We start from the raw sequence: 22,811 nt of genomic DNA, 5'->3' as shown, positions 1-22,811 counted from the left end.
CATGCGAGACTGGGGTTACGCGTTCGAAGATGACCATGAGTCTGAGCAATCCACCGACGACGACTCCGAGGACGAGGAGGAAGAAGACTACGACGACGAAGAAGAAGAAGACGAAGAGGAAGACGAGGTTGAGTAAAATGAATTCAAATTTCCGAAGGCTGTTATTTTGTATCTACACAGTGTTAATCTCGTATGAGGAAGTTAATTTTGTACTTAATTCTGATCAAAAACGGTATTTTATTTGTTTTTTTGGTTTTAGTGAAACTGAACTGTAGTGCCACTACCGTAGCAAGAGCGAAAAGAGACATAGCCGGCCGCAATGGAAATGGCCGAAGTGATCGGTAGCCGACGACCCTATAAAACTCGGTAGATGACACCCTTTCACGCGGGCACCGAATCCTCGTTACCGTTAGTGCTTCCTGTGGTCATCTTATTTCTGCACGGTGTGTTTCAACAATCGATAAAACTAGGGATTCGCTACAAAAGTGCTGTACGTTTGATTGTTACAGATACACGCTGCAACATTGGCGCTAGACCGTCCAGTTTCATTCCTTCCCCACGTAGCACCCTCCACATCCACGTAACCACGCGTCACGCGTGTTGTTGCCGCACGTCACGGGGTCCGGTTATGTGCAACCACTTAATTCTCTCAAATACTTTCGCATGCAAACAAATAACTGATATTAGATGGTACGAGTAAGGCGGATGTCCAGAAATGTTCTTAGTGGCAGCTTGGTTGTTTTGACTTTTGCACGTCCACGGGTTTTTAAGCCGATAACCTAATTGTTTTACTTTGCTGAAAAAACAGAAAAATATTGGCGGAATTCTTTCATGGATGATGCGAACATGGAGCAGAAATACGAGCTGTTCCCGCAGAGGATGAAACGATTAAGGATGACAGGGAATCCAAGCCGATGCCGTTTCGCGGCTCCGACGACTAAGTCTGGCAGATTCCGCTGATCGGGCATGCCACTTTGTTACTGTTGTAGAATCGTACGCTATTTAATAATCTGGCTAGTATCACAGCAGAACGCAACTGAGTAGAAAAGAAAGATTCGAAGAAACAGAAAGTTGCTAGAGGGATACAGAATTTGGTAAAAATTACCAAGAATTATGAGAAACAATTGCCAAGTTGAAGGAGCTCCACCTCGTCAAAGTCAAGGAAATCAAATACAGAAGGGAAAGAATGTGCAGATCTTGGAATTTGGCGCGTACGCGTCACTTGTTTGCCACGCGTAGGTGTTGCAAACGAATAAAGTTGTCCCCACTCAACCATTCGGAGTAATTGCTTGCTGGTTTGGCGCCCATTGCGGAATGGCGCAAAGCCAAAGCTGCAGTGAAGACGAAACAGATAATCCTTGACGTTTGCGCTGAAGGTTAACGCCCTCCTGATTTCACATCCCAGTGACAACATGCGCAGAGCCGGTAACTGAGAGAAAGCATCAGTCACGAATCTCGATAGTACGCAATGTTGAATTCCGAAGAGAAACCAACCAGCGTCAGCGTGCTTCTCACCCACCGGGACTCGTTTTCACCGGTCATCCGAAAGTCAGTTTCCCAGAGAAGATCGCTGCGTAAAAGAACAGCGTAACAACAAATCCGGGTCAGGAGCAAAAGCTGCCAAGGCAATTCCGTTGCACCAGATGGTTGCTGTTAGTTGACACAGCGCGACAAGGACACAAGAGAATCCAGTTAAGTTGGTAGCGGTAATGCGATAGAGGTCATTCAGTGTGCGATAAGCTTAAATCAAAAGCGTTCAGTAGAAGCAGCAAATTACCGTCAGTTGCTACAAGTACCTCCATTGTAAACGTCTCTCTGCGCGAATCTATCGTTGGTTATTTGATCGATCAAGTTCTCTGTGCAGCCTGTTTATCTTAATCCACGCTATTAAGCAACCTACTGTCGTTAATCACTTTATCACACAGCTCATTATCCGCCGCCTCGAAACAGACAGTTAAGATGTTCTTTTACGAAGATACCGGACGATCGCTGTACGCATGGAACGCGGTGGATGTGCAGATTGACGGTGGGCTGCAGCACGGCCACGTGGTCGGCCTGGACGAGACCGAGAGCGCTTCACCCCGTCTGCTGGTGGATTTCGGATGGCCGACAGAACAGCCGGTGCCGGTGGAATACGGGAAGATCTGGGACTGCTCCAGCCATCGCCCCGGCAACCTTAGCGCGGGAGCTGCAGTGGAAGTGCTGCTGTGCGACGGCCCATACTGGACATGGTATCCCGGCAAAATTATGATTGCGCGCTTTGACGAGCTGTACGAGATAGCGCTGGTGGAGGTGACGGTGGACGGGGAGCGGCTTCGCGAACTGCTGCCCACCAATCAGATTCGCGACGCCGGGGGACAAACAGCCAGGTCGGGACTCCTCGAGGCGGGCCATTTCGTCGTGCAGGCTGTTAACTTGCCCAACGGTTTCTGGTGTATGGAGCCCTCCGACCCGGTATATGTGCGCGAACAAGTCGAGAGGCGACGCAACCTGTTATTTGTCGCGGATTTCGGTCAGACGGTGCACTATTTGCGGAGGCAGGGGGATGTGCTTTTAAGCGGCCAGGTTCTGGTAAGTCATCATCGTTATTTCTGTACAGCATTCACTATTTGGCGTACTTATTGAGGTCCTACTTTTGTTCTTGTACCATAGGAGACCATCTTTGAGAGCGAGAGGGACAAGCAGTGTTTTGCGCGGGGAATTGAATTTTTTACTGAAAACGAAGAGCTGGATTTTGAGCGGAATCGTGAGTTGTCGTTAAGCCCGTTTAAAGGCAGAGAAGAAGACGATTCTTGGCTGCCGTTGGAAGTTCTGAAGGAGATCTTCCACTCACTGGACACCATCGACCGCGTGCGCTGTCGCCCCACCTGCCCTCTATGGGCAGATATTCTCACTGCGCCGGACATGTGCTGCGAGGTGATTTTGTCGCGGCCGCAGTACAGCTTCTGGGATAACTACCTCCTGCACGCTGGCCTCGCCAAACACGTCACACCCGCCACACGCACCATCTGCATTCGCGAAAGCGGCATGTATACCAATGCAGTTTTCGATGCTCTGCAGCATCTCTTGCAGGACGCCGGCATCCGCCTGGACCGCTGCATCGTGCACCGGCGATCGCTGACGTACAGCGAGTCAACATTTACGCGATGGAAACTGGCCTTCTTTGCCGACAAAATCACGGAGCCTCGGTTCAGGCTGCAGTCGTGCTGCGCTCGTGTGATTTTCAAGGATTTTGTTGTCGTCGTGCTGAACAAGCGGGCGGTGCTAGGCAAGTGGGAGCTCTTCGAGTGTCGCGTTCCCCTGATGGTCTTCACTCGGGGGCACGGCGATGAGGCGGATATTGTGGACTTGTTGGAGAAGCATCTGCACTGCGAGGGACCCCCGGTGGATATGCAGCGGATTGCGCGCTGTCTGGCCGATCGGATTGACAGCGAAGAAAAGGCCCGGGCAGTGAAGAAGGTAAGGTTATGGCATCGTCTAACAATTCTGCAACTCCCCTTCGCTGTTTACCTGGTTGTTTGCTTGGTGGTGTCTAGTCTGGAGCGTGAGTGTCGTTAACCCGGCTGAGCGATTGCAGATATTACGGGTGTACCAAGCCAGTGATCCGCGCCCGTCGGGACACTATCGGGGGCGCCGTTGGTCCTTGTACAATCTGGCCAGTGTGGACGTTGGCAAGCTGAATAAATTCTGCCTGGCAGCCTTAGCGCACTGCGTGAAGGACTGGGGTCCGGGAACGCATCCCAAAATGATGATGAGCACATTGAGCAATCCAGTGACTCCGAATCGAAGACGAGGAGGAGGACGATGAACACGATAACGAAGTGGCAGACTGGATTTAGCCAACAACTGACAATTTTCGAAGGCGATTAATTTGTGAAGTGTTAAAATCTGGCATCCACGCACGCTATCTTATCGGTGATGTTTCAAAATGATTAAACTGTTTTGCTACGAGAGTATAATTTACGCTGCCACATTGCCGGTATACTGTCCGGTGTATTTCCTTCGCCGCGTAACATCCTCCGTATCAGTTCCCAGCTGCACCGTCTCCATGTCCTAACGCGGAACGTTTGTTGTTTCCTCGAATCACGGTGTCCGGCTATGTACCACCACTTACATAAGAAGTACTCAAAAACTACTTTCGCGTGCGATATCGTTAGCATTAATTTGCTACGACTGACGAGTATGCCGGATTTCCTGAATTATTTTTAGTGAATGGTTGTGACCTTTGCACATGCATGAATGTTTTTAATTGACCACATAAGTGTTTTACCTTTCTGGAAAAACTCAATTTTGTTTTAATTTTCTGACGGATAAAGTAAATGGACCGTTAAAGAAAACCATGCCCAGAAATAATATTGGGTTTAGTTTTAGAACGTCACTTTTTAAGAAAAAACGAATCTTAATCGTACATACGTAATCATATTATTGCATAAATCCTTTTTGGGTCGACTGGACAATATTTCTTAACGCGCACAAGGAGCCGTAGATACAGCACTGATCTCTTGTTGCCTCACAATTCACAAGGCTATCCAAGGGTGATAACCATCCGGGCCTAAACCAAATGTCAGAAATCCGGTTACCATTAAAAAACTTAACAATTCTAAAGAGGTGTATTTTTTTCATAGGGCTAAGTGTGGGCTATTGGGCAGGCAGGAAGTGAGAAATGGGTACATAAGTAATATTATGTCAAAATTCCAGTTTTCACGTACCGCAGTTATCGCGATAGTTGGGCCACGTGGTGGCGTTGAATTCATAGGTCAAACCTCTGGAGGGGGTATTAACGTGCATCTCTACAAACAAGAATAATGCCGAGGAACACCGTTCCTTTACAGTTTACACTACACAGTTGTGTTTATCGGTCGCTTACTGCCGTCTTTGAGCAGACACCGAAAAGGTCTGCCAAAACTAAGGAACGTGTGTTGTCGAACTTGACGATGATGGGTAGCGCCAACGGCATCCGGTTCCCGGGTCAACCATGCATTCTTGGTCGGCTCTGATGATGGCGCAGATATCTGCAAGACAACAATTACGAAACCGTGCACATCAGTACCGAAACCAACCAGTAGAGTAATATGTTATCAGCTCAACCATACTGAACGTTTAGCGCTTTGTTATGGCCGGCGTGCATCATCTACAATCCCAGATCCTTTCTCCACACTTCTGCGTTAAATATGCAATATAGAAAAATTACAGTACATACCGTACGAGTAATGACCGGAATCCAGATTAGCAAGGTAATAGCGATCGTGTAGTACATGTTGGGGTCAAACGAGTGTTACAGCGAAAACTTTTCTAAATGATGAAAAGCAAATAAACTCCCGGAAGCAGGGAACTCGTTTGCATAGTCTAAGAGAAACGTATGTGAAATTTTGGCTAGAAAGCTGAGCGTGGTATTTTACTCAAAAGCTATTCAGAGTAGCATGTCTTTTGCGTTAAAGACATTCGCGGTAGCAATGCCTGACACGAGTCCATGACGCTGCCAAATCAGCATACATGTTTCCCAAGATATACTGTACATACTTGATTTTCTGGTACAACGCAGTCGGCAGTTGCGGCCGTTTTGAGTTACCACTTCAAAAAATACATGTATTTTCAAGTGCGCTAATGTAGTGGACATTTTGCTTTGGAAGTGAAAGAATGCTTCCAATTCCTTTAAAGAATGTGTTTTCTCCGAGTACGTACAGCCCGCACTGCGCTTATGTCACGTATCAAAGGAGTCCGTCCTTATTTTACAACGGCAGCATCGCTAATGAGGTGTGATGACGGCTCTATTGTGTCAATCTAAATCTAATAGATATGGACCGCTTCGTACACATTAAATTTTTCTAAACATGCCGTTTTACTTGTATCCGCAGTATCCCACCGTATCCCACGGTATTCTCGACGTATTCTTCATGTATCCTCGTAATTTGCTGACATCTTTTGGTCCACTACCGTATCTTTGCAGTATCCTTTATGTATTCTACATGTATCCCACTAAACGTCCTTCTAAAACATAAGAAAAACAAACGAAGACCTAAGAAAATATAAGAAAACCGAAGAATCTAAGAAAAGTAACGGGATACATGCAGGATAAACGAGGAATACTGTTGGGATACGGAAGGATACGTCAGTTAAAAGGACGCATGCACGTGTGCACTGATTCCAGAGTATCTGCTCCAGAGATGGGAGAGCAGCGGAAACAAAAGAGGCAACGAACAAGCCATCATTAGACTGTTCAATCCGCGGTTGCCGGTTGTTGAGATGCGAGTAGTAGCCGACTGTCGTCCCTGCTGTCTGAATCAGTCTGGTTGTTTGTTTATCCTTTAAAAGTTAAGCTAGTAGACAACCTGGTTAACGAAACTTGTCGAGCTTCTCTGACAATACAGTCTGGACTTATACAATGATATGATAGATATCAGACTTTATCGTGCATGGGCGAAGGCAGGTGCTTTTGATCGACATTAGCCAGGGCACATAACATGATAACAATACGCCAGCACAAATCTGCACTAAATAAAACGAAAAAGTTGTAAACATAAAACACAATCAAAATCGTTATTGTCCTTCGTAATCTTCAGACGTACGTTCAGTACAAGCATCTGCCCCCGCCGATCGGTCCAAAGTGGCGGTCGTAGACCAAGTGCAGCCCGACTGGAAAGCGTTGATGGACCGCCAGAATAAGCAGGAACAGAAGCTGCAACATCTAGTCGATTTTGTCTCACCGCTGGCAACTAAGAAACTCGGGGAATTTCCCCGGGGAAACCTTCACCCGCCTGCACCGCTGACGCAGAGCAAGAGATCGAATCTTTTGCGGAATGTACGCCACCGGGATGACAGAGCCTGCCTTGACCGCATTCACAATAAAAACAGGAGAATATTTCCTCCTCTCCGTGACACTATTAAATAGTTAGTGTTTCTCGAGTTTACTGTAACTACAACATGTTAGCATGAGTAAAGTACACATGTTTCCCCTTAGGCGCACATATTTTGCTTTGTTAGCTATCCCATTCCAAATGAAATCGTCCTTATCTACCTATGGCACGGTTAGCATTTGTACGCGTTAAATTTTTCTGGGCATGTGTTCTCACTCGTATGCACAGAATCCCAGTCCTCTATGTATTCTTCTAGTACCCGCCCGAATTATTCAATTTTTAATCACTGCCGTATCCCAAGGTACCTCTGTGGTATTTTTAATGCATCCCGAATGTATCCCACATGAAACAAAAGCGGAAAAAAAGATACTCAGCGAAACATACTGGAAAGATGTTTCGAAGGTCATCCAAAAGTCGGTTTCTCAGACAGAAAACCGCTGTCGACCTGTTGCACATCGCAGATTAAATCAAACTACACTCGTACAATATCTCTTTACCAAAAAGAAAACTTTCTTGCTTTGAAACCGGCCTATACGCGCGGAAAAAAGGGACGCGGAAAACCGATTATCACCGCATGGGAAGACGTAAGAATATCTATCTACTTGCCACAAAAACAAAATCATTAGTCATGTTAAAGAAAGGTTTATGAGTATATATTTACTAACTTTTAAAACGGCTTCTGCAGAGACTACGAGTTTACGACCACCGGCTACCGGTTCATACTCTCCATCGTAACGACAAAGCTAGTCCAGTTGTCTGATCCAACAATCTTTTGCTTCGGCATACCGTTGCTCACACCGCGCTATTAGTGGGATAAGTGGTGCTAGGAGATTCGCCGTGCTTGAAGAGTTCCTGCAGTTTGTTTTTTGTCCATTTGGCAAATCCTGAATTACTTTGCTTAGACGATGGAGTAAAAGCAAATTCCTGACGGAGTACGCTGTGCTCTTGGGCGTTTTTCGAATTCTCTACCGCACTGCGGATTTCCGCTCCTTTAATAGGCAACGCATACAGGGTCTGAACCATTTTCTCGATATCCTGCGGCGACATTTCGACTTTGCTACCTTTAGCCATTGCGTCATCCAGAATTTTGCGTTCAATCCGATACTTGGATAGCATCACTTCCAAGTTTTTCTTAACTGCGTCACTAGCACCTAAGGGGATTTTGTTCTGTTCTTCTAATATGGCATAGTTCAGGTAGTCTTCCATTGCGTCATTATATGGTACAATAGCGTTTTGTTTCAAAAAACTGCCAAAGTGTGATACAACTGACGTAATTGTTGACATCTCCTTGTTCAGGCCGTCCTTTCGTTTGGCAAGCTTGTCGAGAAACGCCGTGGCCGCATCAATATCTCCGTTTTTTTGCCGCAGTAGTTCCTGAGTACTTTTATCCACAATCTTATCGTGTGCCTCGTAGTAGTCCAACATGACGTGTACATGTTTGTCCCAACTGCAGCCGCAATGGGCGCACTCCTCCCCTTTGCTGGGCAGCATTGCAGAACATCTTTTCAGGTCGGGATTCGGATAGCGACCAGGTACCACGTTTTCAAGGTCACAGGCTTCATGGCACCATGTTTTGAAGTTGGTAACACCGTTGACCACGCTGATACACTTTGATGCCGTGCAGACCGTTCGGGGCCGCGGGAGCGGTTTTGATTTTACCGTCAAAACGGAAACGTACAATTTTCCTTCCAAGCTGCGTTTATCATTCAGACTTAATCTGATTTCGTTTTCCTTGTCTTCTGCCAGTCTAACATTGGCTAAAATACTTTCTGAAATTTTTGCCAGAGGTTCAGTGAATGCCAGAATAAGCCGACGGGCATTATTCAAAGAGTGCGTGTTGCGAAGGGCATGCGGCGGTCTGGAGAGGATGTGCTGGAACATTCTTTCCATTTCCTCTACGGTCTTTTCCCAGCTGGCTTCGTAGCATTTTTTATCGGTGTCGGTGAATGTCATTCCATGCTGAACACAGGCCATGTACCGTACCGCCTCGTTATCGACGCAGTATACTGTGGGTTTGGCGAGGACAATGCCATTCTGAGGAATTCCTCCAAGCAGTATCTCCAGCTGTGCATACGTATTTCCTGGCCTATAGAGTGTGGCACGGCTGTTGGTCAAGACAAAGAGAATGTTTTGGCAAGCATCTTTATGCAGATGTAGCAGAAGTCCTTTAATGCAGTACTGCAGCATCACTGTCAAGCGGGCTTCGTTGGGTTTTAACAGGATGCATATTCCATGCAGTTCGCTCAGATGAGATAAATACGACAGAACATTTTGGAAATTGGCTTTATCCATGCTGGCGCCGCGTGTATCGCCGATGCCCGGCGTATCAATTATGCGAACCAGAGAATCGCCTTTTCTAAAGATATAAGCTTTCGGAAACTGTGTAGCTGATTGTCCAACTATCGTCCACTCATTCGCTTCCGCTGCGGCTCCGAAAGTCGATTCTACTGTAATGGTGACCTTTTTGTAATTATCATCGGTAATTGTAAAAGAAGTCGGAATTAGGTAGACCGGGTTAGCCACAGCATCGTCCAGTTTCGTGTGTGTTAAGCAATTTGCAAAGGCATTAATCCATGTTGACTTTCCGGTTCCGGTTTCGCCTGAATAAAGATTATCCACTGCATTGCAGATACAGTACTTCACATATACAGGAGCAACAGCATTGACTCCATAGCGCATTCATCGCCCATGAGTTATGCTGAACACTAAGATACATTAGTGCTTCACTTACGTAATGGTCAACTGTAGATTGCTACGCTAATCATCATCATCTGCGCAACAGCTACCATCATCTGTTGACGGTTTAAGTCAGCCGCTAATAGACTTGGTGTTCAGCTCAGCTCGGTCAATGGTACCGAGTCAATGGAAATGCTCCTCCGCCTCCTCGTATACTCTTTACTGTATTTTATCATAATAATTCCAGTTATTTATCCTACTTGGTGTAAGTTAGTAACCTTCGGCATTTTTCATACGAGGACCATTGGGTGCTGTGAACACCCCCTGCACGATTGGGCTGCGATGAACAGCCGGCTAAATTCAAGCCGTTTGCATTTAGACTGTGATCACAGTAGCGTTGCGAGCTACGGCTGTTCATCGCAGCCCAATCGTGAAGGGGGTGTTCACAGCACCCAATTGTCCTCGTAATGGTAAGGAAGCACTTCGCTTTGCAGCTTGAGCTACTAGTAACGCTTTTGAGATTTTTTGCGAATGCCCGTCGTGTCTACATTATTTGAAACACCACTGACATTCTGTTAAATATTCTAACATTCTGTTAGTTATTCTGTTAATTATTCCCTTATTATTCTGTTATTATCTTTCTGTGCGCACAGTCTCACAGAATAATTATCGTAGCATCGTCGCGCAGCGCTAGAAGCCGCAGTTCTTAATGAACAGTTCCTGTGGGTTTGGTATTTCATCACATTCCGAACAGTTTAATTATTTCGCGCGGCAAAATGAAAAAAGCGGAACAAATTTCAAGTCTGAATCACAAGTATACGAGTAGACATTTTATTGTTTTTTTTCGTAGTGATCGGCAGTTTGCACGGAGTTGAGCATTATGGCAGTTATAATGTCGAGCAGTTTTCTTGATAAAATCAATATTAAGCAGTTAAACCTAAAATTTTGTAATGCAGTCCTATTGCGCAAATAAAGCGCTTACAGAAACGAAAAATTTGCGAATTCAGTGATTCCGTTTTCCATAGAGGTGTATATATAAACTGTGAGTACATAACCACCCCATATGGTAGTAGTACAGTAGACTAGGCTTAGTAAAAAATCGTGAATTTCCCATTACTTAAGAACTTTCAGCTGGTAAAATTTTCGTTCATTTCCTAACTTAAAATGTATCTCGTTGTTGAATTTTTTGCGCTGACTAACGGATTGCATGAACCTAGAGAAATTCAATGAAGTGCAAAAACTGCAGTGAATGCTTACTGACAAGCGCCCATTTTCCGGGTGTAAATGAAAAAAATCTCATCTTTTGTAAAGCGATATGTTTAAAAAAATTATTGCATCTGCCATGGTAAGTAAAGCGTAGCCAAATAAAAACTAAGGGGAGCCGTACGTAGCAGTGCATATTGCATAATATTACAGTCCAGTAATTAGCTTCTATGGCATTTTTGTTACTTATTTTGCGTGCATTGCGCTAGATGTGCCCATAAACCGCTTCACTTGTCCAGCACGAATTTTGCCCATGCCGCCGCTGCCAGATTCTAAATTTTCAAAAATTCATTTAGCATTTTACAATCTGTCAATACAATCTGTAAACAACGCTTTTGTTCTAATCAAATCTATACTCGTAGCATAATAAATTAACCAATAAAGTATTCTAAAAATTCACAATCCACCAGCGGCGGCATAAACCAACGCGCGCCGGATTCAAGTTCGCTGGTGCTGGACAGTTGAAGCGGTTCATGGGCACATCTAGCGCGCAAAATAACAAAAATTCCAGAGAACCTGAAGTACTGCACTATAATAGACAATAGTATGCCTGTAATACTGTATGCCTGTACCGTAGTATGCACTGCTATAATATACGCATGGTTCTCTAACGAGCCGAGCTAGAAGGTTCAAATTTTAAACGCTTAGATGCTCACCCAAAATTAAAATATTAATTTCCTTGAAGGGACGCAATTTGTCAAGCAGCGGCATTAAAAGGCCTCGTTCAAAATTTGCGTATTGGTGTCCATGTTTATGCTCGTTACACTTGAAGGTGTACGTTTCCACGGGTGCTCCTCCACATGAGCAATAAACAAATTTGTCATCCAGTCCGTATTCCAGGAGTTCTTTGCAAGTTACACACAGCCACTTTTTATCTTGGGCACTGCACTGTCCTCCGGGTTGCGATCCTGGACAGCGAACTTCCAGGTCGCATCTTTTAATCGGCTTCTCTTTCCATTCAATAAGACTTGACGTAGCAACATTCAGCGATGCATCTCTCTCGATATCTCCGATCAAGTCATTTGTGATCAGTTTGCCGTTGCGATAATGCGATATAGTAATTTTGTTGGTTTTAGGAGGACCTGTCCTAACAAGATCTTGGTCAATGAACACGAACATTTGGTGGCCTCCGTTAGGTGACGATATTTTTCGAGCATCGCTCAACATTCCCAGGAACATCCCCAAGATTCGGTGCCATTTCTCATGATCTTCTTCTCTGGCAGATTTATAAAAGCTAAGAAAATATATTTCTGATGTTGCGTGTTTAACAATATACTTGTCAACACCTTCGCATTTATCCATGTAGGTGATGCCCTTTGCGATAAGTTCCTTGGCCATGCTAACGGTTTCGAAAACCTTCCCATATTCAGCACAGAACGCTTCTGTTTCAGTCTTAGAGAATTCAGATAATGCGAACTCAGAGTGCATTTTCTCCAGTATGCTGGCATCCGAAATGCCGGAGCGAACCGCAATTAGGTTACGTGCTCAACTTGCCTTGAATTTCGATTCCGCTATGTCAAGTTCTTTTTGTTTTGTCATGACCTTTTCAGCGTGTTCTGCCGACAGACAAAACTGATTCTCAACCAAGTCGCGATGTAGATCATTAAGGATTTGTCTCGAGTAGGCAATCTCGTCGAAGACATGTACGTGCTTCTGTATGATGTCGTCATCCAATCTGTGAAGTTCCACGTCCGCTGTTGCTTTAAGTTTAAAGTAATGCCTAATCAGAGACAGTGGTAGCATTGTGTAGATTATCGGTTTTCCTCTACCACTGTTCACGGACGCAACGAGAGATTTCACTTTCTTCATCAGTTGCTGGGCGTCCTCGATAGTCTGCGGAAGATCGCCATCCGGTAGAATGTCTCCGTAAAACTGTAAAAGCAAAATTTTGTTTAGTTATGAATAACGTCTCTTATGGTGGAACTTCAACTTTCTACAACAAGCGAATCACCTTCATTCACTACATGTTTCGAACACTAATCAAACTTTCCCTGCCATCGTTACGACGGTGTGAGATATTCTACGGCTACTCACTGCATTGAGTGCATTCTGCTTGTATCTGTACTGCTCATCACCATTACGCTATAGACATGACTCATGGTGCGGTGTGCTACCTGATGCGCCCGTCCATTGCGCTACTTATTATGCGTGCTCTTTGATTAGACGCTACCGACTGACCTAGCGGTTCGCATCCGCTATCGCATTCACCGTATGTCTAGCGAGCTTTTGCTTATGATCTTGGCCCATTACTTCTCCAGCTTCTCTGTTTGTCAGCTTGCTTGTCAACAGATTGTTTCACCAGCTTTTCACCAGCTTATGTGTTTGTGTTGCTTCGTTGTTTGTTCAGTCTCATTGCGAATAAAGGCTTATTCACAACATTCACAACTACCTTTTTGCTCTCCCACTGGCTACCACATTTCACAACGGTCACACACTTCACATCATCAACAGGATGTTATTTACATAATTTACTTATTTTAAACTGAACTGTTAATTACAGATAGTAATGTCAATTACATTAAGTTTCACGCAAAAGAACTCACACTCAGCAGAGTGCGACTTATGTTTTGTGTTTTTGTATGACCTGTGTTTCCCGGTGTTCAAATTTTTGGATCACCTTTTCATATACCAGCCAGTTTACTCGTACACAGCAGCGGAGCAGTCCAGATGCCCATATCATGTATAAATTGGTTACCCCTCCGTTAAGACATATAATTTATTTATTAAGGCAACACGAAAAATGAAATTTTAGAAGGTTCAATGAAGAACTACAGAAACGAAAATTATGAAGCTTGCGTCACATAATCACATTTGGCACCCTTATCATGGTCATTTGTAAAATTGTTTTTTATTTCTTCTCTTCTCACCTTCCAAGCGTTTTCAGCAGTGGCTTATGATAACAGATGCTTGCAGTGTCCTTGCTATTTCAATGTTGTCAAAACGTTTTGCAAAGCTTACAAATAGAAGGACTGATTATTTTCTGCTCGAGATACTCTTATTTTTTAGCTTTCTTTCTAGGAAGTTTTCCTAGATAAAGCGTGTACCGTTGGCCCACTACAGCACTCTGTAGACATAAGTTAATTTTAATCGGATGTAAAAACCACTGTCTCTTTCTTTAATCTTTTGCATTTTTTTCGTTTGTATACCTTTTTGTTTCCTGGTCCTCACATTTGGTCCCCAATATTTTGCATATTAATATTCTTCCAATAGCATAAAAATTGGCCCTCTTAGTTATTGATTAACGTTTCAAGAGAATAAAATTCCAAAGATGATGACATATTTTGCTTCACAAAATATGGATTTCGCATTTCCGGTCTGTGCAGACCGGCGATCACTTCGATGACCACTATACTTAAGATCGGTATTGCCTACAGCATTTTATGGGCTTTTTGTGATATCTATTGCATTGTCTATGACGCTTCTGCCAATTAATATAAATTTTCAAAGATTCCTGTAATTTTTGAGATAATTACCTATACTTTTATGACATGGAGGTGACTGACAAGACAAGAAGGACCTCAAAGACCCCGGTTTAGTCAGTTTTGATCCTGTTTGGTCACTCGCCGGACCTTACGGCCATGGTGGAGCTAACTGTTATCAATTTTAAACTGTCGCTTAACATCGTTTTTTTAAATAAAACTTTTAAAAACAACCATAATAACTACGACCATAATAACGGACTACAGAGAAGAAGTCATCAACCATGTCGGCCTAACACGCATGGTGTGGAACTGGAATGGTGTGGAACTGAAGTAGTTTTTTTATAATTTAACTTTTAAATGCCAAATTTATAAAAAACTTTTCTCTCGGTTCACAATTTCCTACGGCAGACAATGTACCTTTACTCCATGCACTACCTTTGCGCGCTCTACACCTCGAGTAATACTCGTACCATTGACTCCGTTCACTACATTTTGACGAGATCTTCTAAGCTTTTCTAGATCTTTATAGAACTCAAAATATTATACTGTAGCGGCTCGATCAAGTGGCACCAGAGTTTGTGTACGGGAATCAGCTCTCTGCAAAGTGTGCACTGCTCGTGCTAGCGCATGAGCATGCACACGCTGCATGTGTGCTGTTTTCCCGTACACGAACTCTGTGGTGCCGCCACTTGATCGAGCCGCTACAGTACAACAGGCTCACCCAAAGTGACTGCTCCAATTTTGTAATTCCTCCACAGGCGCATTCAGGTACATATTCCTACAGATACTTTTACTAACATCATCCATCATTTATTCAAACTAAATTGTTATTAGGCTAACTGCAATCTGGCTGCAAAACATTTGGCAGAAACGGTTGGAGGTGTTTGACACACTATCCTGCGGTTTTGTCGCACCCTTTTGGTTTTGTGGATTTTCATCTGATACAGCCGGGCCAAAAGCTCCCAGGGTTTCAGATTCTACTTACTAGTGGATAGAAAAGGCTCTGTTTTTCAAAAAGAATACTAACTTTGCCTTTTCAGTGAAAGGTCTTTCACCACAGAGAATATACAGACTTAAATTTTAACTATCATGTAGTACGCCCGCCCTTGCAGCTCTTGTTGCTTTGGGGCGTATTGCCTATAAAAATGAAAAGATTTGAATACAAGTATACCGAATGATGCACCATCAAAGTAAACGGACACCGAACCATCGAACAGATCTGGAATCGTATAATACTGTGTGTACTCTATACCAATCTTTTCATAGCTCATCACTCAGAGGTCACTGGTCGCAGCACTAGAGCCAACCGCATGCCGCCCCCAGTGCCCCACTATTTGGCTTGCATCCGCAACCAACCAACAAAATTTGATGCGAATCTACGTAGGTTACGTTCATAGTAGCAATATTTTAGCCCATGAAGTGCTCACCTTAATAGAAACGTTTCTGTTCTCAGAATTTGTGATTTCTTTGGATACACCCAATCCAGCTCCAGAAAACGATGCCGAAATAATTTCCATTTCGGCTTTCAGACATCCTTCAATTTCTTTGACATTTTTCTTGTCATTGTTGACAGCTTCTGCCGATACACAAAAATTTGCTCCCCATTCGATTCCGATAATGACATGCGTGGCACTATTATTATCCATGATCGCTTCTAACAAGAGAACGTCTGCTAGATCTTTATGAAGCACATTCAGTTGCTCCTTGACTGTTTTTATGTTGTAGTACAGCGTTCTGTCTTCACGGACCGGGCACTACATTTTTTGTCAGTCAGATATTTTCCTGACCCTTCGATCGGAAGCAGACCAACCAAAACGCTAACCTTTAACTCTGCTTTGACCTCGAGATTGCTGAATTTGTCTTCAAAACTGTCGGTAACAGTGAAATTGTAGTGGCTGAAATGGTTGTCTCTCATAGTCAAACTGGCTGTCGGCACACTGCCTTTCAGTATACTCAGACCGGTAAAGCTGTCGGCACGAGCATCGTAAAGGTCACCAATCTTTGCAATTCTGCCAAGAGCTGCTCGCTCTACAGTGGAGTCCTGCAACATAAATCTGCAACTAGTTACCGGCAGTAATACCAGATAAGTTTTTTGTCAGCATGTTAGTACTTTTGGTAAAAAAGAAAGAGTGCGGCATACAGAGTAGATGCTTTACTGTGCTTGGTATCATCAGCAGTTTTAGAAACAGTTAGACAACTTGGAAAGGAATTATTTCAAAACTAGCGGCTGCAGCAAAAATTCGTAAGGAGAAAATTAACCGGTTCGCTTATAGTAGTAATACTGTATTAGTCGGTGGAATAAATGATAGCGCCACGACAAAGTTATGCACCAAATGAAAGGTACAAGTAGCGCAAAAGGATGGAACGGAGTGTTGGACCAGTAGCTTTTGTGCCCACCGTAGTGACATCTAGCGACAGTCCCGCTTCCGGTGTTCTGAGTTGCACCCGGCACTCAGTCACTCAGCGCAAGCTGAATCGGCCTCGACTCTGACAACGCCTGTGTTTTCGGCCAACCAGCGTTTCGCATCGCGCGTGTTGGATCCGCCCAGTACCGCAGACAGGCATCTTCTCTGTTTGGCTCGAATGGCCGCTCATTCTCAATGATTTTACATTCGCACTGGCCACTTCACGTCATATGTATGAGTGTTTTTTTCCCTGTTGCTTTATTGCATTTACATTAAAGTCTCTCCCTCACAGTTGTGAGCAGTTTTTGCAATAAGGCTGTATTCTGGCTTCGCGCTTTGTGCACCTGTTGACCTTATAGTCGAATTTTCAAATATTAAATTACCAATAGCCGCAAGGCGCGTGCCTCCCCTTTCATGCATTTACATACAGTAAATCAGAATAATTTTATTATTTCTTTTGAAATTTTTAGCAAAGTTTGCGGTAAAATCGTTCCATGGCTTCGCGCGAGAATTCCCGTTTATTGTGACTTGTATCGCGTACTTTGGATGACAAAATTCAAAATGCTATTAATAAAAACCATTGTGATGAGTAACAAGACGTGATGTTTTCGAAGGTTGTCGAACTTGAAAGGAATGTACGAGTGTTTAAGCGAAACACAGCATGACTCAAGATTACTGTACCGCGACGTGCTAGACGTTCCGACTGCCCTTGAAATCGGTTACGTATTCTGGCTGCCGACTGAAGGGATTTAGCCCGGTACATAGCACCAATTACGCGTACATCCGCGGGAACTTTCTGTGTCGCGCACTTCCAAACACATTTTGCATTGCTTTAGGATCCGTTTTCGCGCGCTACATCCGGTTGCGGGGTTATCAGGGAAACAAAAATCAAAAAGTTCGAATGCATTCAGATGTACCAAAAATCTCATTAGGACCAATCCAATGCTCTCGCAAGTTTTTCGAATTTCCGCGAAACAACAGCGAAAGATCCCGTGGATGTACACGTATTTCGTGAAAGATACCGGGCCAGATCCCTGAATGAAACACATCTTGTGCGTATCATTTTCATTTTGCCGGGAGCCAAAATGTGTTACCATTTTTCAAGGGGAGCCGGAACGTCTAACATATCGAAGTACTGAAGAAAGTATCTGTATTTGTAAAACATCCTTCCTCTGAATGTGAGAATGATGATTTCAAAATTTTCTTAGGTTTACTATAGTGGTCATAATTTTACCTGCAGGTCTTTAGGTTGAATCCGCGGTGTTGCCGAACTGTAATAAAAGTAGCTGTTTCTGCATTGACGTAAATTCTAACGACCCACAGGTAATGCTGATAGTTAAGTTGAATCAGGATTTTGTATATATACAAACACACACACACACATATATATATATATATATATATATATATATATATATATATATATATATATATATATATATATATATATATAAATAAGGAGCATTGTTTATATAAAGATAATTGCCATTGCTTATTATGAGCAATATAAGAAGCTGTATAGTATAGTGTATACTACCAAAGTGAGCTCAATATCCAAATTTTCTCTCCGAATGGTTAATCAGTCGTAAGCTCGTGTTGTTTAATTTTGTACCGACCAGACGTTGAAGTCTCGTTAATCGGGTTGTCTGCTCTTGATGTAATAATAATAATAATATAGTACAGGAATAATCGCAGTTTTATAAAATGCTTCGGAAAGTCCATTATCTCTGCATATCTTGCATACTGTACACCTGTCGCATATTTCTAACGTCTACATAATGGCAAAATGCGGTTCATAAGTACATTGCTTACCTCACGCGGCCATCCCTTTTTTCTGTAAAAATTAAACGCTTGGTCAGTTTGAGTGAGCTCTTTGTTGATATGCTGGCTTATTTGTTTGCTTGTTGCTTACTGTAATAACCGCTGTAAGAGTTGGTCTTAGACTTGGTCTTAGACTTCTTCATGATCAAGCAGACTGTTCCGGCACATATAACAGTGACACTTCTGCACAACCGACGATTTGTAGTCGCTCGAGCAGATAAGAAAGTAAACAATATTTATCTATTGACTTCACAAAATCCGCTCACCGTTAACACTGGAGAAAATAATATAACTAATGTGGCCAACGGCACTTTGATATTGTTGTAAGCATTTGCAGTAATCCGTACATGCATTTCTTAATAGTTAATACTCACCATCAGGCCTTTGTGTGCGACAACGCCGACAAGGGCTTGTTTTCACTTCACTACAGTCACGTAAGGCCTTCGAAAAATTTAAGCCCGATATGGCTGCAGGCAATACAGTAGCTTGTTAAATTCCTTCGTGCCAAATAACTAATGGATGCAGTGATCGATCATCATCATTAAGCCAGGCTCAAGCTTAGTGATTAAATTTCATGATGATATGCACTATGCAATACACATAATCTTAAAACTATTAATTATTATATGGCATGTGCCATCGTGAATATCATTCAGTAAGAGAGAATTGTTCCACGAAGTTGTCAGCTGAAAAATTCGTTCAAAAGGTTGCCGTTTACGTACGACTGGTACGAGTTACTTTTAACGTAAGTAGCAATCTTTTGTTCAATAATTATGTCTTTCATCTATGTCATATGATAAACTACGGTTTACCGGCAAATTGTAAATAATTATATCGTAGCCAAAGCCACAGTTTACCGGCAAAGTTACCGTTAAGGTGATATACCTGCTTTATTTCGATTACAGCAAAGTTGCAGTAACTGCATTTTCCTAGATAGAAAAACGGTGCAGCCTGTACTAATTTCTAGTAACACATGACGTATAGCCGTGTACTACCTGCGGCCCGACAAATCGCTGCATTTTGTATTGTGAACCGGGATTCGTTCCCTTGATAAGTAATGAGTACTGACCCATTCTACCGTATGGTTAGTGGTTTTGTATTTTCTTCCGTGTTTCCATCCTTAAAACTTTCTATAAGATTGATTCGGTATACTAAATCTGCTGAGACAAACGGGCGAATGTTTTGTCCGTAGTTGTGCATACTCAACCAATACTGCTGTCCTCTTCTTGAGTTGGCTTTCTGAATGCGGCGTTAAGCCAGTACTCGTTCAGCCCTCGTCACACTAAACAGAAATCACCATTCAACAGACGAATTTCACCTTTGCCACGGTCAGTACACGTTAATTTTTTCCGGCATGTAGTTTGGCTTGTATCGCACCGTATCTTACAGTATCCTCTACCGGCCTACGTATCCGTCATGAACCCTACAAATTTTCAACTTGTTTTAATAATATTATTACCGCATCCCACCGTATGTCTGCAGTATTCTTCATACATCTCAATTCCTAAATGTATTCCACTAAGGAAATTATCCCAATACTTGAAATATGCTCCACGGATACGATAAGGATACGTTGGGATACTGCATTAACTGGTTACCTCCAGTTTTATAAGTACAGCAGACGAGTACACGAACTCACGAAGAGTACTTAGAGGATACTGTGGCTTCTAAGGTGATACGCATAAAAACATCACTTATTACGGCAGTGAACAAAAAGGCAAATAAATTGTGGGAATACATGTGGGATACGTAGAGGATACCATGGGTCATGGGATACCGCTAATACAAGAAAACATGCCTCGAAAACTTTAACGTGTATGAACTATGAACTACTACGAAGTCGCCCATATTTAAATTCTGGAGCTACGAGCACACTGCGAGGCTATAGAACCGGCATTTTCGATGCGAGCGCTGCACTGGCGATTTATGAGCGGATTGCGTCCTTGCTAACTGTTATCGACCTGAGCGGCGCTGAGCCATTTTTCGTGTGTATGTATAGGAATAGGACAAAACAAACATTAACAGAGTCTTCAATTGCAGCGATACGTTATTTGACACCTGATGGAATCGCGCACTACGACTGACGCTATTTCCGCCGTTTGCGAGACACAGTTCTGATTTTAACACCGCAGAGACATTTTTGTTAACTGTTATGTTAATATTACTCCGTTGTTGTGTCGAAATGGATGTTTTGCGCTGACTCGGGCGCGGATGTTGTGGTGCAGCATTCATACAGTTTGCCGTAAATGGGAAAGATTATGGCAATAATCTGTATATTATTGACCTGGTGACGGTGGGCGGAACGCAGTGATCTGTTCGGTTAGGTATATACCTCATAAACATAAACATAAACATAAGGCTTTTTCGCATAAACATAAACATAAACATAAAGCTGCGCCGCATAAACATAAAGCCGTGATACATAACGCATGTACCGCATAAACATAATCCGGATGCTAGGTATAAGTTTGCTTTGATTCAATCGGCTGCAAAAGCAAATCCGGGTGGAACAATGCGGTACATGAAGCACCGTTTCTGGTCTATCCAATTTGGTTCTACATTAATGCGGTCGCGTGTCTGAATGATGAAAACAATTTTCACCTGTAATATCTGAAATTTGAGATTTTCAACTGGGTAATTTTTAATTTGATTTGCCATGACGTCCGACAGCGAAGTGGGATCGGATAGTGAATCTCCACCGTCAAAGCGAAAACGGTACAGCAAAAGATTTTCGTCTATTCTTTTTTGAGAGTGTGTAGCTGTTTGCAACGTATTAATTTTGTATTCATTAGAACAAGCAGTGGCTCTATGGATGAATCTGCAGTCCACCAAGTTGCTCAAGACGAGGAAATTGTTGTTGACGAAGAAGCCCCTTCTGTTAACGGATCTACGAACGGCGATAGCCATTCGGAAGGCGAGGTAGTTTGGCTGGATCCGGAGCCGCTTATTCTCTATGCCCGGGGTGCCAGAGAGCGCTTAAAGCCGGAAACTGGAGATACGGCTGTCGGAAGAATTTGGAAAACGTAAGTTATCCAGTTGGTGTACCGGTAATGGCATTACGAATTTACATAATGTGATTAGGTATTTAGCTCCAGCATTTTTTATATATTGTTATTGCGATACAGCCAGGGTACTTTGTTATTTTAATATAATTTTATTGCAGCACAGTAACTATCTCATACATTTAAAATAAACTCGAGCTAAACGAAGAGCGGAGTTTATTTTCAAATAAACCTAAATGCTTTTTTTGTTTTAGGAAGTCATATCGGGTGTTCCAAAGGCCGAAGTCTGAAAGACTGGCGGAAACTCATTCTCTGATCTTGAGTGAGCCAAAACTGGACAAGGTCGTGAATAACTCTTTGCCCCAGGAATATCAAGGAAGTGGATTCTTTGCCGTGAAAATTAAAGAAGGAGTGGTCGAAAAGGTGAAAAAGGTTTTGGATTTACTGAAGCGCGACGGAAACCGAACGTGGTCACAGCGAACCCGTACTTGGTGTCAGTTTAAGCGAAAAATCAAACGTTTCATGTCTTTGTGGTCTACTATGATCACAGCTGCGAAGGCTTCCGAAAACTGTCAGTTTTATTGTGGAACGCAATAACTCCAGACGTATGGATTTTACAGTCTGCGACATTGCGGTTGTGCGTTACTATTGGTCGAAAGGAGTGACGCCAAAATCGTATGACCCCAGCATATATCGGGAGGAAAAGCTTGGAGAATATTTCAAAGAAGAACTTATTCGAAGTTTGACCCGAAGTCGCTTGGACCATCGACCGTACCGCGTCATGCGCTGCAAGAAGTAATTGAAGAGACTCCGGCTGAAATAATTCAAATAAATCCATCGTTCCAGATTTCGTCCGTCCGTCAAGTCAAAAATGCAAAGCAAAGCATTAAACGGCAACATTTTGGTCGCGATAAGTTACAGTATATTTTGGACTGTAAAGCGGTAGAGTCACACTTTTACCAGTGTCTGGACGGCGGAAAATCTGAAGCCAGGCTTGTCAAAAGACAAGTTCGTTTTATTTGTCAAAAATATCAGCTGGATTTCTTTGCAAAGTATGCCTTCGGTCAAGGATCGGTATGTGTGGATGTGGATGTTAAATTCAACCTGACTGACGCATATACTGTAGTTCTTACCTGCCCCATGCCAGACCTTATTCACAAGGAACGCCGGACGGCGTTCCGGTTTTTTGAAATGATTGCTATTTCCGAGAAAAAAGACACGCAGGTGTTTGAGGAAGTCGCCTTATGGCTCCATTCGCAAATGATCAAGCGGGAAGTCAAGATCATCCACGAGGACGAGCGTTTTAATCTTAAAATTCAAACTGACGACGAGGTTGCGCTTTATACGCCTTTCATCAAAGTGTTTTCA

The 22,811-nt window shown here is 43.2% G+C and overlaps 3 protein-coding genes across 3 annotated transcripts; all 3 read right to left on the bottom strand.

Annotated features, from left to right (window-relative positions):
- Window positions 1–4,370: 4,370 nt before the first annotated feature.
- On the bottom strand, window positions 4,371–5,376 carry LOC129583011 (uncharacterized). Its single transcript, XM_055474682.1, has 4 exons — window positions 5,201–5,376; window positions 4,868–5,012; window positions 4,710–4,790; window positions 4,371–4,552 (listed from the first exon to the last, which is right to left on the bottom strand). Exons 1-4 carry the CDS (start codon window positions 5,255–5,257, stop codon window positions 4,518–4,520), a joined length of 318 nt encoding a protein of 105 aa, XP_055330657.1. The 5' UTR covers window positions 5,258–5,376; the 3' UTR covers window positions 4,371–4,517.
- Window positions 5,377–7,050: 1,674 nt separating this feature from the next.
- Window positions 7,051–12,108, bottom strand: LOC129583006 (uncharacterized). The gene is made up of 2 exons (XM_055474670.1): window positions 11,450–12,108; window positions 7,051–9,454 (listed from the first exon to the last, which is right to left on the bottom strand). The coding sequence occupies exons 1-2, from the start codon at window positions 12,093–12,095 to the stop codon at window positions 7,647–7,649; spliced, it is 2,454 nt and encodes an 817-aa protein (XP_055330645.1). The 5' UTR covers window positions 12,096–12,108; the 3' UTR covers window positions 7,051–7,646.
- A 152-nt stretch (window positions 12,109–12,260) lies between these two features.
- LOC129583009 (verrucotoxin subunit beta-like) lies at window positions 12,261–18,715 on the bottom strand. Its single transcript, XM_055474679.1, has 6 exons — window positions 18,533–18,715; window positions 18,433–18,454; window positions 17,855–17,891; window positions 16,038–16,256; window positions 15,643–15,969; window positions 12,261–12,665 (listed from the first exon to the last, which is right to left on the bottom strand). Exons 1-6 carry the CDS (start codon window positions 18,582–18,584, stop codon window positions 12,279–12,281), a joined length of 1,044 nt encoding a protein of 347 aa, XP_055330654.1. The 5' UTR covers window positions 18,585–18,715; the 3' UTR covers window positions 12,261–12,278.
- Window positions 18,716–22,811: the final 4,096 nt, after the last annotated feature.

Source organism: Paramacrobiotus metropolitanus, unplaced genomic scaffold, assembly GCF_019649055.1.
Source record: "Paramacrobiotus metropolitanus isolate TYO unplaced genomic scaffold, Prichtersi_v1.0 Parri_scaffold0000009, whole genome shotgun sequence".
NCBI classification, from domain to species: domain Eukaryota; kingdom Metazoa; phylum Tardigrada; class Eutardigrada; order Parachela; family Macrobiotidae; genus Paramacrobiotus; species Paramacrobiotus metropolitanus.
This window is presented reverse-complemented; position numbering and strand designations above follow the sequence as displayed.

Coding starts and splice junctions, on each gene's coding strand:
- LOC129583011 (XM_055474682.1), bottom strand. CDS start 5,257: ATGTACTACACGATCGCTATTACCTTGCTAATCTGGATTCCGGTCATT. Junction 4,791..4,867: donor GTGTCTGCTCAAAGACGGCA/GTAAGCGACCGA, acceptor TCTTGTTTGTAG/AGATGCACGTTAATACCCCC. Junction 4,553..4,709: donor CAACTATCGCGATAACTGCG/GTACGTGAAAAC, acceptor CATTTGGTTTAG/GCCCGGATGGTTATCACCCT.
- LOC129583006 (XM_055474670.1), bottom strand. CDS start 12,095: ATGGATAAATGCGAAGGTGTTGACAAGTATATTGTTAAACACGCAACA. Junction 9,455..11,449: donor AATTAATATTTTAATTTTGG/GTGAGCATCTAA, acceptor ATCTTTATTCAG/GCGAAACCGGAACCGGAAAG.
- LOC129583009 (XM_055474679.1), bottom strand. CDS start 18,584: ATGAAGAAGTCTAAGACCAAGTCTAAGACCAACTCTTACAGCGGTTAT. Junction 15,970..16,037: donor AGGTCAAAGCAGAGTTAAAG/GTTAGCGTTTTG, acceptor CAAAAAATGTAG/TGCCCGGTCCGTGAAGACAG. Junction 12,666..15,642: donor ACAGAAACGTTTCTATTAAG/GTGAGCACTTCA, acceptor TTGCTTTTACAG/TTTTACGGAGACATTCTACC.